This window comes from Pinus tabuliformis, chromosome 2_2 (assembly GCF_031772625.1).
Source record: "Pinus tabuliformis cultivar Carrire ecotype Pingquan chromosome 2_2, CPIR1, whole genome shotgun sequence".
Lineage (NCBI taxonomy): Eukaryota > Viridiplantae > Streptophyta > Pinopsida > Pinales > Pinaceae > Pinus > Pinus tabuliformis.
In genome coordinates this window covers 266,730,685-266,744,895 of record NC_142300.1, presented here as the reverse complement: position 1 = coordinate 266,744,895, position 14,211 = coordinate 266,730,685, and the positions used below count along the sequence as shown (strand labels likewise).

At 37.4% G+C, this 14,211-nt stretch overlaps 1 protein-coding gene across 1 annotated transcript; it reads left to right on the top strand.

The window, feature by feature from the left end:
- Positions 1-7,921: 7,921 nt before the first annotated feature.
- Positions 7,922-12,635, top strand: LOC149192324 (uncharacterized). The gene has a single exon (XM_089406363.1). The coding sequence runs from the start codon at positions 9,407-9,409 to the stop codon at positions 12,323-12,325; it is 2,919 nt and encodes a 972-aa protein (XP_089262489.1). The 5' UTR covers positions 7,922-9,406; the 3' UTR covers positions 12,326-12,635.
- Positions 12,636-14,211: the final 1,576 nt, after the last annotated feature.

Below are 14,211 nucleotides of genomic sequence, written 5' to 3'. Positions count from 1 at the left end.
ACTGAGGAAGGTGGACGTGAGACAGATCTCAACCAACCTGGCTGTGTCAGGATCTGTTAGGCGGTTTATTGTTAGAAAACTAATAAACTTAAACAACGATTCTGCATGCGGAAAGAACTGAAAAGAATCGTTGAAACTTAAGGCCCAGGGATACGGATTACCTCCAGCCATTGGTGAAACTCTTGATGCAATTTCCTTCTGAAACACCGCGCTCCAGCTGCACAAGCAAAAGGGAAAGAAGACAAATGATCTGAAGGCACTTCCGAGCTCTGCTATCTCAGCTAGATGGTGTAGAACTGAAGGGGATTGAGATATGAGCTTGGGGACCAAACAGATGAATTTATAGCTAAGCTTCCATCAAGCTTCTGATAGCTATGTGTCAGATGTACCACAGATCAAGGCAGAGAACTCCAGATGGGAGTAATGGACCACTTCAGTAGCTCCTAACAATAAATTTATTAGCTGTAGTTGATTTCCTTAACTTAAGGAAACTACTGCAGTTGGTTTCCATAATTTTAGGCAGCAATTTTGCATAAACTAATGGAGCTTAACATTCTCCCACTTGGTCCATACTTCCAAACTTAATGTCTCAACTTAAAAACCATTGATAATCTGTATTAAGTAATAGATACATGAATCATGGCGATAAGTCCTCTTATGACGAGTATTATCTTCCACGTATTACTATGTATTTATTCTTATTATAATTTATGTGGCAACAATTTCTTAATGAATAAACCCTATGTTTATTCTTGGTCCTTCTTAAATGAATTTTCTCAAATCAACTTAAGGTGCACATAAATATGAGAAAAAACATCACAATAATTAAGAATTTCATTAACATTGTCCATACAATGAAAAACTGCATAATGGAACCAAGTCCCATATTCAATACATGATCCTTGAATTTAAACGGTGGCATGCCCTTAGTCAAAGGATCAGTGATCATTAACTCAGTGCTGACGTGCTCAATGACCACTTTCTTTTCTTTAACACGTTCCCTTATAGCTAAAACTTAATGTCGATGTGTTTATTTCGACTCCCATTTTTTTAGCCATAAAACCAGCAGCTGAATTATCACAATATATTCTCAATGGCTTAGATATAGAATCCATAATTCTAAGCCCAGAAATGAAATTCTTAAGCCATACACCATGTAAAGCAGCCTCAAACAGGATATACATAAGCATGTAGTCTTTGGTCCCTTGAAGGTACCTTATTATTTTCTTTGCAGCTCTCCAGTGGTCTAAACCTGGATCACTCTGATATCGTCCCAACATTCCCAATGGGAGCTACACTTGGTGAACAATCCTTCATCCGAAATCTCTCTAAAATTTTATTAATATAGGTTTCCTGTGACAGACCCAAGATGCCTCGAAATCTGTCTCTATGGATCTTAATGCCAATGACATAAGTGTTCAGGATGTAGTGCACTAGGAAAGACTCCGATATTTCAACCTCAAGTTTCTTCAATTGAGCCACAATGTCCCTCATCTGCATGATGTGCTCGCGCACACCTTTCACACTGGTGAGCCTCAGGGATGAGAACTTCATGATTAGGGTGCTTGCTAGTGCCTTGTCTGAAGAGACGAATTGTTCATCAATGGCCTTCAACAAGTCTCGGACCTTTTCATGCTGATCAACGGAACCTCGAATACCAGCTGAAATTTTGGTCTTAATGAACATCATGCTTAGACGATTGGATCGCTCCCATCGTTCATAAAGCGTGATGTCCGCTGCAGTGCTGGTATTAGTGAGTGCCGATGGTTCATCTTTCCTGATAGCATAATCTATGTCCATCCACCCTAGATGAAGGAGAATCCTCTCCTTCCAAATCTTGTAGTTATCTCCCTAAAATTCGGGAATGTCATAACGAATTTCAGAGAAATTTGCAGGTTGTACTACTGCATCAAAATAAAGAATCATATGCTTATGTTAAAATTGAGGCTTAATAAACTTTCATGTTTTACCAATGTAAATCATGCTAAAAGGAATTGAATCAAATGACATGAAAATTGCCTGTGGGCTAAATTTTCAATTCAAACAGACTCAATAAAACTTTATGAACTTTCATGTTTTACCAATGTAAATCATGCAAAAAAGAATTGAATCAAATGACATGAAAATTGCCTGTGGGCTAAATTTTCAATTCAAACAGACTCAATAAAACTTTATGAACTTTCATGTTTTACCAATGTAAAACATGCTAAAAAGAATTGAATCAAATGACATGAAAATTGCATGTGGACTAAATTTTCAATTCAAACAGACTCAATAAAACTTTATGAACTTTCATGTTTTACCAATGTAAAACATGCTAAAAAGAATTGAATCAAATGACATGAAAATTGCCTGTGGGCTAAATTTTCAATTCAAACAGACTCAATAAAACTTTATGAACTTTCATGTTTTACCAATGTAAATCATGCAAAAAAGAATTGAATCAAATGACATGAAAATTTCCTGTGGGCTAAATTTTCAATTCAAACAGACTCAATAAAACTTTATGAACTTTCATGTTTTACCAATGTAAAACATGCTAAAAAGAATTGAATCAAATGACATGAAAATTGCCTGTGGGCTAAATTTTCAATTCAAACATACTCAATAAAACTTTATGAACTTTCATGTTTTACCAATGTAAAACATGCTAAAAAGAATTGAATCAAATGACATGAAAATTGCCTGTGGGCTAAATTTTCAATTCAAACAGATTCAATAAAACTTTATGATAAAACTTATTAATTCATAACTCCTGTGGGTAGGTTATGAAATTTTATCCTAATTAATCACATAAACATAATAAAAATTCCTGTGGGATAAAATTTATTATATTCAGTGTAATTAATTACAATTTAATGTCTAAATAATCTTTATGTGATCTTGCCAATCAATATATAATTTTATTTAATTAAAGATGCTGTGGCTATTCTCTAATTAATTAAAATTATATGGATCACTAGACATTATTTTGCTGCATAAACAAAACTTAACCAGAGAGAAAAATAATGTTTACTGAAAGGAGTAAGTCAAAATGACATTTTAATAAACTCCATATAACTGTAATATTTTTCCAGCAAAATCAAAATTAAGGTTAAAGCAGTCAGCATTACCGAAAATGACTACAAATTGGATTGTTCAATTTATAAACTTAACCCGGAGATTGACTGAAGCAGCGTTGATCTACTTTGCACTTGCATAGCAAATGCAGTTCGAAGGCTAGCTGGCTTGACTTCAGGCTTCGTCCTTAAGTTTATAAAACAACAAAAATTGACCAGCAAACAAGCTATTTTGCTCACAAGATAAATAAAATTAAAATCAAATTTACATTCCTTAGTCTAACTGTCCCATAATTTATTTAAGACTAATTCTTAAATTAATTACAAAATGGGCTCTAAACAATTTGCAAACAAAACTGCAAATTTGAAATATTCAAGACAAAGGACTAAACCATTTCAAATATCGAAATATTGAAATATTTAAGAATGCATAAACTATTTCCTTTAACATGACTCATATCAAAAGGGATAGACTTCACAAAACATTTCATGTTCATACCCGAGACTTTGTGGAGAGCCTTCATGTCATGTGTATGTTCTTGAATGAATCAGGTCATATATTGACCTTGCCATTTACTTTAAACATATACATTTATAAAATAATCTATGATGCAAGCAAAAATGTAAATTTTACATTAAATATGTAATAAAAATTATAAAAAATAAATTTTGCATGGTTGATTTTATATAGTTATCCAAATTAACTATATAAATAAAAATATATATAACCAAAACAAAGAAGCATAATCAAAAATATATACCATGCCACGTATTATATAAGTTTACTTTACCCATATAAGTTTTTGATTGAAACCTTAGTTGTAAACCTATATTATATTCCATTTTCACTTATAACTCTTTACCAATATCGTTTTTGATTGAAACCTTAGTGGTAAAGGTATATTATATTCAATTTTCACTTATAACGATGTGTGTTTTATGATAAACATAATAATGATAAAATAGAGCCATTAGCCAATGCACAGTCGCAATGCAGCTTTATATTGCAATACGTGTATTATATTCCAAACCATATGATATCATTGCAATACGTGTATTATATTCCAAAACTAAAGTTTGAGCAAGCCCCACATAAATAAAGCACATAAGTCATTAAAGTAATTTAAAATAAAATATCATTAAATTTCCAAAATGTCCATATTTCACCGAAAACATCATTATGGTGAAACATAAAAACGTTGCAGACTTGATATTGTGGAATCAATTTTATTTTCATTATTTGATGTGGGAAATACCCCTTAGAATATGAAAGAAAAGCTCAAAATGCTAGACGGAAGTCGTATTCTGATCGCTATCAAGAAGGCAAGGAAATTTCATTGGTTATTGGGATAGAGTCCAATGATCGGCCATAAACAAGCAACTGATCATTACACACGGCAATAATTTTAGGAGGTTGCGGAGCATTGGAAAAACGGCATGAAGCGAAAGGGTATTGAATCAAATCGACGGTGAAAGATTGATAGCGGATCCCCCTTACTTTTCGAAGTTTAATGGCAGGCGGGTCCGCGATTCCTAGTTTTCTTGAAACTGCCTTCGAAAACGTGACAGCACTGGGTTAATTACAGACCTCGCTTTGCAAAAACCGGATACAGCCAGGGAGCCCCCGCATTCCACTTGTGGTTTAACGATGTTACTAGTATAACATGAGCGCAGGGTTCCTAGCGGTGCTGGTAAATAAAGAGCGAAGCATATGAACTAATGCAGCATTGAAAGAATTCAACCTACGCAGGTAGACTCGAGAAGGAGGCTAGGATCAGAATGTCTAATAATACGGCATCAACATTTACTTTTGAACCTAGACTCTATTTCAAGGTATTCGAATCACACCAAGGCAGAGATAAATAGAAGGTCTGATACCAACTGTTAGAAAACTAATAAACTTAAACAACGATTCTGCATGCGGAAAGAACTGAAAAGAATCGTTGAAACTTAAGGCCCAGGGATACGGATTACCTCCAGCCATTGGTGAAACTCTTGATGCAATTTCCTTCTGAAACACCGCGCTCCAGCTGCACAAGCAAAAGGGAAAGAAGACAAATGATCTGAAGGCACTTCCGAGCTCTGCTATCTCAGCTAGATGGTGTAGAACTGAAGGGGATTGAGATATGAGCTTGGGGACCAAACAGATGAATTTATAGCTAAGCTTCCATCAAGCTTCTGATAGCTATGTGTCAGATGTCCCACAGATCAAGGCAGAGAACTCCAGATGGGAGTAATGGACCACTTCAGTAGCTCCTAACAATAAATTTATTAGCTGTAGTTGATTTCCTTAACTTAAGGAAACTACTGCAGTTGGTTTCCATAATTTTAGGCAGCAATTTTGCATAAACTAATGGAGCTTAACATTTATCACATCCATGGCTTCATTAATAGGGATGCAAGTGAACAGGGAGACAACATCAAAACTAACAAGAATGTCCCCAGGTTCAAGCCTAATTTCGTTGAGTTCCTTAATAAAGGAAGCAGAGTCTTTTACGAAGGATTCCGTATGACCAACTAAGGGGTTAAGCTTTAACGCCAGAGACTTCGCAAGAAGGTAGGTAGGACCTCCAATGGTGTTGACGATGGGCCTTAAGGGGGCTCCTTCCTTGTGAATTTTGGGGAGACCATAGATTCTAGGAGTAATAGGGTTGCTTTCAATGAGTTTTTGGTGCAAGGAACTCGTTGAGCTAATGGATTTAATGGCCAAAGCCACATTCCTAGCAACCTTCTTCAAAGGATTTTTGGGAAGCTTTTTGTTACTTCGAGAGATTTTCAAGTCTGCCAACCACTTCATATAGCTCATACGCTCTATCTCAGATGCCATGCCATTGCTTTCTGCAGAATCATCTTGTGGCATACAAGGGCCACCTAGATCTCAACAAATGCTAGGCACCTAGATCTCAACAAGTGCTAGGCAATTTGCATTACACCTTGAGCTAAAACGAAATTTCCATTCAGCTCATGCTAAGAGCCATTTTTCTGCAAAATGATCCAGCAAAATTACTAATCAGCACTATATACATCCATCAATTTATTAGGCAGCACATTCTGAGTCACTTGCACGAGGTCCTTTAATGGGAGGTTTGACCACTCCTCCACGGAATTCTAGCCCTGTTTCTTCTGGATATGAGAAGAAAGCCATGGAACCTGAATATGGAACCTGAATATGGGAAGTTATGTCTCTTAAAATTAAGATAATATGTTCTTTGCTTACGTCAGTTATTTCATAAGCCCATTTTTATTTTTATTCCATTTATCTTTTAGCAATCACATTAACCATTATCTTATGACAGTAACTGATGATAAGATAACATGTTCTTTGTTTAGGTCAGTTACTTCATAAACCCATTTTTATTCCATTTATCCTTTAGCAATCACATTAACCATTATCTTATGACAGTAATTGATGAAAGAACATTCAACATAATTGCAGAAGACATCATAAAAGAACATTCAACATAATTGCAGAAGACAGGAATTGGCTCGAGCCACAGGAAAACCTCAAAATAGGAAAACCCTTGATCAATCTTCTTATTAAATATATCAAATGTTCAGCAGAGAGAGATAAGAGTACAATAATCTAAAGTCAAAGCAGACTTGCCAATGTTATAACATCACAACCTCTAGACGAATCGATGATACACACAAAACTGCAATCCTGACATGAACTGAATGAAGAGCGTTGAACTGGTTAGGACTGCTTGCTGTCCCTTCTCTCTGCATCAGAACTCCTCGTATCTGCGGCTTTTGCTTGACAAGAAGGATGCTACCCTTTTCCGGCCCTTAGCGCTAAACTATGATTCAGACCTGAAGATCATGTTGTAGCATCATTCTTCCAAAAAGGCTGCGGCCTTCCTTCCTTAGATTTCGAATCAATCTGGCAGCAAAAATACAAGATCAAGATACCCTGTTTATCCTCCTGGACCATACTACAATTCACCGAGCTGCTACAAAAGGAGTTCTGATCAAGGTTCCAAAGAATATACCCTCTGTCCAGGCTGCGGTGTACTCCTTGTCCCTGCGGTTTAGAGAGAAGACCCAACACTAGGCCTCTCGGTCCTCCAACGAGTTACTCCAACCTTGCTGTAGCTACAGCAAGCTCTGCGGCCCAGAACACTTGAAATTAGCACAGAATGGCTCACACTTACCTCTGATATCTTGGCTCTGCTCCTCCAAGAGATCCGCACCAAAACGTCAAGACAATCCTCCCCAAACTTCGTCTTCCTAGTCAGCCTCAGTCCTGCGATATTTCAGAGGCGTCTCTAATGAGGATGGAGGATGCCTATATATACAAATAGATATGTCGATTTGCCCTTATGGAGGTGAAGCCAACCTTGACACCTGGAGGAAAATTCAAATTTCAAATTTTCAACTTTTCCCGCCTTGATAAGGTCATGCCTTATAGAATTTCTTTTTGTATAACAATTTTTTTTGTTCATCTAAATTTGGAGGTCATGCTTAGAGAATTTCTTTTTGTTTAACAATTTTTTTTGCTCATCTAAATTTGGAGATCTTTAGGTCAATTTTGATTCTCTAGAGAAGAGGAATTTAATGCAAGAATTATCTTCATCAGATGAGCTGTCCAAAGTGGAATTTGGCCTTAGTTGCCAATTTTAACAATATCAGACAGAAGTAATTACTTTCTGGTTTGCTGTGTACATGATATAACCCGAAGTGGGGCACATACAGGGTTAAATGTATATGAGATGATCCCCATGGGGCATATATGGGGTTAAGTGTATAGGTAATGGAGTAAATGTTCATTTAACAGTGGTTGGCCAAATAAAAGGGCCACTTGTGCAATGTGTGAATATATATATATATTTTTGAGAGGGAGGTGATTTGGGTGTATGAATGTATTGGAGTATTTGGAGGAGGTTCTTCTATTCCTTAATGAATTATTGTGTAACTCATCTCTATAATCTATCTTGGAGTTGTGCTCCACACTCACATTTGCTGTATATGGTCTGTACTTTGGTTTATTACGCCATCTTCAGTATTTGGTGCATAACAATACAAGGTAGATTGCCTTCACTCTATACATCTGAATTTTGTGAGCAAAATATTGATAAGAAAGCGTGATTTAGTTCAACCCGCTTACATATTTTTGTATCATTGGAACTTAGCAACATCTCTGAGGGACTGGAGAAAATAACATTTAAGGTTGTTGATGAAGGCGAACTCCTTTGCAGGGTGTGGAAAGATGTTTCCAATTACATCTTGGAACTGCACCAGTCAGTAACAAAACTGTTCAGATGCTTCTGTAGTTACCGTACATGTACAGAGTTGCTTTGGACAGTGCTGAATTTGTATTACTGGAACTACATCATAGAGTCTTCTTTTCTTTCCACACTTTGCTGTCCTTTGCCATTCCATTCCATTTTTTATTTTTTTCTTCTTGTAGATGAGTATCCATGCTATTTACGAGTAATATGCTGATCCTGTTTTGTAACCTGAGATAATTGGTCAGTTCCTTAAAAAATATAGTAGCTACAATGGGGATCTCACAACCTTCTTTTTGAGAGTCCAAACTTCAGCTGAATTAGCTTCTGGAAATTGACACTGTTTGACTTGACAATGAAGTTTCTCCCAGTGTGACTCTGCTCATAATCGGAGATAAGGCTATATTTTGGATTCTACAGTTCCCATTGGCCCAATCTATGATCATTTTGGAATCTTCCAAGACTTGGAGCTTTTCCAATCCTCTGTGTACTGCATGTTTTAAAAGAATCCAAAGAGCATAAAATTCAGCTCTATTATTGGAACCTCTGCACCATAGATACCTGGGGTGTTTTTAGCTAGCTCCGTCAAAGTAATCCCAAGTAAACTCCTGATTGATGTGAACTTATCTATTGACCTTTTGGGATTTTATTGAGGGAGGTTTCCAGTTTCCCTGAAAAGAAATCCTCATCTTGTGGGCTGCTTGACCAGGAGGGATGATTTTGTCCATGAAAATCATTATTTCTGGTTAACCAAAGACCCCAAAGCACAAAACAAGGGAGAACATTAATATTGCCCAATCCTGTTCTGCATATAAGGATGTTTATAATTGTCTTGCATTGATCATTTCCTTCTATTTCTTTGCCTCCTCCCCTTGATTCCCACTGCACTATTGTTGGGTTGTTGAAAGTTTGGATTTATATCACAGGTAAAGTGTTTTTTCACTGCTATATTTTTCAGCGACATTGAGCTCCAGTCTAATGCTTTTTCATTAAACTAAAAAATGTCTGTGCACACCCAATTTTTTATCAGACAAGACTCTGGCTTGCGTCTTATATTTCTTTTCTTTTATTATATCTTCTGCTTACTTATATTGGAGAAAATTTCATTTGCTCATTCATTGGATGTCATTGACTGAAATATGCAGCACTACAGTTCTAAAAGCTATGACTGAAATGGCTCAGCATGGAAGAATAAGTCCTTCCAATTTGGATGATAGTTCAGAAAAACAGCAACAGAGCTATCATTCTGAGAGTGAAGACATAGCGAGTCTGCAGGACAAATGGCCATCCAACAATCAAGCTGCACCTGAGGCATTGGAAACACCCACAAGTAAACCAAGGATAGAAAATGTTTCAGAAAATGTCAATAATGGAAAAGGAGGTTTAGAGAGTGCAGACACTTCAAAATTGTCTGATGAAGCAGAAAATCAGGAAAATTGTGGACAGGCAACTCAGAGACATGAAAGTGGTGGAAGCTCTGGCAAAAGAAGGCGGAGCGAATGTGATCCTATGCCTGAGGAGGGACAAGCAGGAAATGAAGGGGAATGTGGTGGTAAGAAGAAGAGGTCAAGATGCGCTGCAGAAGAACAAAAGATTTCAATGTTAGGGGAAATAAAACTTCCAGATTTTATGAAGGAGTTAACTGATGCAGATCCTGAAGTGCAGGAACTAAGATTTAAGCTTTTTAATATAAACAAGAGACTTCAGACTATTGTTGCATCAGGGGATGGTGAAAGATCTCCATCACCAGAGCCTCAACTTAACAACTTGGGGATTGGAATGAATATAAGGGAGGATAGAGCCCAAGAAAAACTCTTGAAGGAAAGACAGATGATAATTGCAAGGTTGATTGAGAAAAACCCTGCTTTCGGGCCACCTGCAGACTCTAAACCTGTTAAGCAACACAAGAAACTTTACATACCTGTTAAAGAATACCCTGGATACAACTTTGCTGGGCTTATCATTGGGCCCCGTGGTAATACACAGAAAAGAATGGAGCGAAAAACTGGGGCTAAGATTTTCCTAAGGGGGAGAGGATCCAGAAAGGATAGTCGATTACTGAGGCGAGATCTGAAGCTAGACCCATCGGACAATGAAGACTTGCATGTTTTCATAGAGGCAGATAATGAGAATTCTCTAGAGGAGGCCTGCAGGATGGTTGAAAAATTACTTGTGCCGGTAGAGGAAGACAGAAATTCACACAAATGGGCTCAACTAAGGGAATTGGCAGAAATTAATGGCACAGTGAAACTTGATATTTGTTGTAGATTTTGTGGGAATGAAGGTCATAAGCAAGTTACTTGTCCAGTGAGGAAGATAGCATTTAAAAATGATCTCATGTGTTGTGTTTGTGGTGATGAAGATTCAACTATTAATTGTCGAAAGAAGGTATCATTGCAGAGTGCAAAAGTGGATACTACTAATAACCATGATTTATGCGTTGAACTTGGAATAGGGAAATCAGCAGTATCCGTGGAAAAGAGTGGGTCTGGGATTCCAAGACAATCCATTCAACCACTGGGTCCTACAGACAATTATATGTCACGGTTAGCTCAAGCTGGAGGAGAAAATGGAAATGCTGGAATAGGATCTGAGATAGTGAGGGTGTCGATGGAAAGTGAGGGCTCTGAACTTCCAATACAATCCTCTCAACCACTGGGTTTTACAGACAATTATATTTCCAGGCTTCCAAGACAGTCCACTCAACCACTGGGTTTTACAACCACTAGGTCTAGGTTAGCTGGAGGCTTGGAACACTCAGAAAATGTAAATGCTGGAATAGGACCTGAGATAAGGAAGAGTGGGTCTGGGCTTCCAAGGCAGTCCACTCAATCAACGGGTTTTACAGACAATTATATGTCTTGGTTAACTGGAGACTTCCAACACCCAGAAAGTGGCAAAGATGGAATAGGACCCGAGATAAGGAAAGTATATGTGGAAAAGAGTGGGTATAGGGTTCCAAGACAGTCTACTCAACCACTGGGTCTTAAAGACAATTATATGTCATGGTTAGCTGGAGGTTTGGAACACAGACAAACTGAAAGTGCTGGAATAGGAACCGATACAAGGAAGGGTGGTGGATTTGAGACCTCTTCCATACAAGGTTCTTGTCCGTATGGATGCAGCCCCTACTCTTCAGATGTGGATATGGAATCTAGTTTTGAGAGTCCTTCCTTTTCCCATATGGGTTTGGGATCTCATTTTGAACACAATCATGGTAAAGAATTTGATCATGCAAATGTATATGTGGGATATCTGCCTCCTACCATGGAAGAGGAACAATTGATTAAGCTGTTCTCTTCTTTTGGTAGAATAGTTGAAGCCAGAATAATGAGAGATCATGTGAATGGTTCAAGCAAAGGTTACGGTTTTGTAAAATTTTACAACATCCATTGTGCTGCTCAAGCTACTGCACATATGAATGGCTACAGGTTGGAAGGCAAAACTTTAGCTGTAAGGGTTGTAGGATGGCCTCCTTCTGGCTCTAGGGTGGGACCTGCAGAAGGTCTTTACACTTTTGATAAGCGACAACCACCAAGATTGCCTGTCCATTCTTGTGATTATGCACAGCCATCGTGGAGTTCTCCCACTAGGATTGTATCGTCATCTCCTTATAATCCTTATTCTGATAACGATGGTTCTGGTATGTCATCCCATAGTGTCAGTCCTTTGCAAGGAGATACTTTCAACAGTCTGTCAGCTACTTCATTTTGGACATATGGTCTATATCAGTTGCCATTGCCTTTTGTAGAATCGTCTAGCAGCATGCAAGGTCCACCTAGATCTCAACAAGTGCTAGGTAATGTGTATGATTCCTCGATGTCAAAACCAAATGTTCTTTCAGCCAATGCTATGAGCCATGTTTCTCCAAACCAAGCCAGGATTTCTACATATTGGCGCTATGCACCTTTATCAATTCTATCAGGCAGTGCATGGTCTCAGTCACCATCACGAGGTTCATTAATGGGAGGTTTGGGTACTCCATGGTCTTCTAGTCTTTTTCCTTTTGGATATGAGAAGAAAGCTGTGGGATTGGAATAAGAAAGATTTTGATCTGAAATGGGGCTGTGACATGAGAACATTTCAGGGATAGATAATATTTCTTTCTGAGACTTAAAGTTGAGTGTGTATATCAAACAGAAGTAATTAATCTCTGATTGACTGTGTACAAGGTAAATTGCCTTCACTGTTTTTGTGAGCAAAAAATATTGATAAGCAAGCTGTGATTTAGTTCAACCAGGACACACACTTGTGTACTATTGGAACTTCAGCAACATCTCTGAGGTACACTAGAGAAAAGGAAATCTTAGGTTGTTGATGAAGGCCACCTACTTCGCAGTGTACTGAAAGATGCCTCCAATTACATCTAATACATCTTGGTACTGGACTATTTACTAACAATATTGTTCCGATGCAGTTACAGTACTTGAACATAGTTGCTTTGGATGGTGTTGAATTTACATTTCTGGAATTACAACATCGAGAGGCTTGTTTTCTCTTAGTACTTTGCCGTCCATTGCCATTTCATTCCCTTCTTGACGGTGAGTATCCATGTTACTTATGAGTAATATGCTGATTCTGTTTTGTAACCTGAGATAATTGGACAGTGTCTTGAGAATCGTAGTGGTTACAATGTGGATCTTACCACCTTTTTGAGAGTCCAAACTTAAGTTGTACTGACTTATGGTAATGGATGTAATTATTTGTCTTGACATCAGTATTGGTACCATCTAAGCATTGGTTGCCTTATTGATAGACTGAGTTTTGACTCTCAATGTGGATCTAACATTTTGTTATGGGTCAGTTTTAACTTTTATCTTTTTTTCTATATCAAACAGAAGTTATTAATCTCTGATTGACTGTGTATAAGGTAAATTGCCTTTCCTGTCTACATCTGTATTTCTGTGAGAAAAATATTGATAAACAGGCTATGATTTAGTTCAACCAAGATACACAGTTGTGTTACTGTGTACTATTGGAACTCCAGCAACCTGTCTGAGGTACACCAGACAAAAAGACAACTAAGTTTGTTGATGAAGACCACCTACTTCGCCGTGTGCTGAAAGATGCCTCCAATTACATTCTAATGCATCTTGGAACTGGAATACTTACTAACAAAATTGTTCTGATACGGTCATAGTACGTGCATATAGTTGCTTTGGATGGTGTTGAATTTGTATTTCTGGAATTACAACACCGAGAGGCTTGTTCTCTTGGCACATTTCTGTCCATTGCCATTTCATTTCCTTTTTTATCTTTTCACTTCTTGAAGGTGAGTATCCATGCTACTTGTGAGTAATATGTTGATCCTGTTTTGTAATCTGGGATAATTGGGCAGTTTCTTGAAAATCATAGTTATTACAATGGGGATCTCATCACCTTTTTGAGAGTCCAAACTTAAGTGGCATTGATTTATGGTATGGATGTAACTATTTGTCTTGAGAACAGTATTGGTAGCATCTACGTATTGGTTGCCTTATTGATAGGCTGAGTTTTGACTCAAAATGTGGATCTAACATTTTGTTATGGGTCAGTTTTAGCTTTTTCTAGTCCCAATTATTGATTGTCTTTTTAAATTGCATTCGATAATTGCACGATACTGACTGCTTTCATGATTTCAACTGCATATGCAGGAATTATTGGATATTTTTCTGTAGGTATGTAGAAACTTTCCATTTAATTTATGCTTTTTGTATCCACAGCTGGGTATTGGACTTTCACGAATAGCACCCCCTCTTTATAGACTTTCCATTTAATTTATGCTTTTTGTATCCGCAGCCGGGTATCAAATATAGCTTTCACGAATAGTGCCCCCTCTTTATAACTGAAGCTCAATGGGGATTCTTTTGTTTAGCAATTGATCTAACATTTTTTATTTGCAATCTAGATTTATATAGGTAATCCACCTTCAAACTCTTTGAAATATT

Bases quoted from the DNA above. Each gene is read 5' to 3' on its own strand.
- LOC149192324 (XM_089406363.1), top strand. From the start codon at position 9,407: ATGTCATTGACTGAAATATGCAGCACTACAGTTCTAAAAGCTATGACT.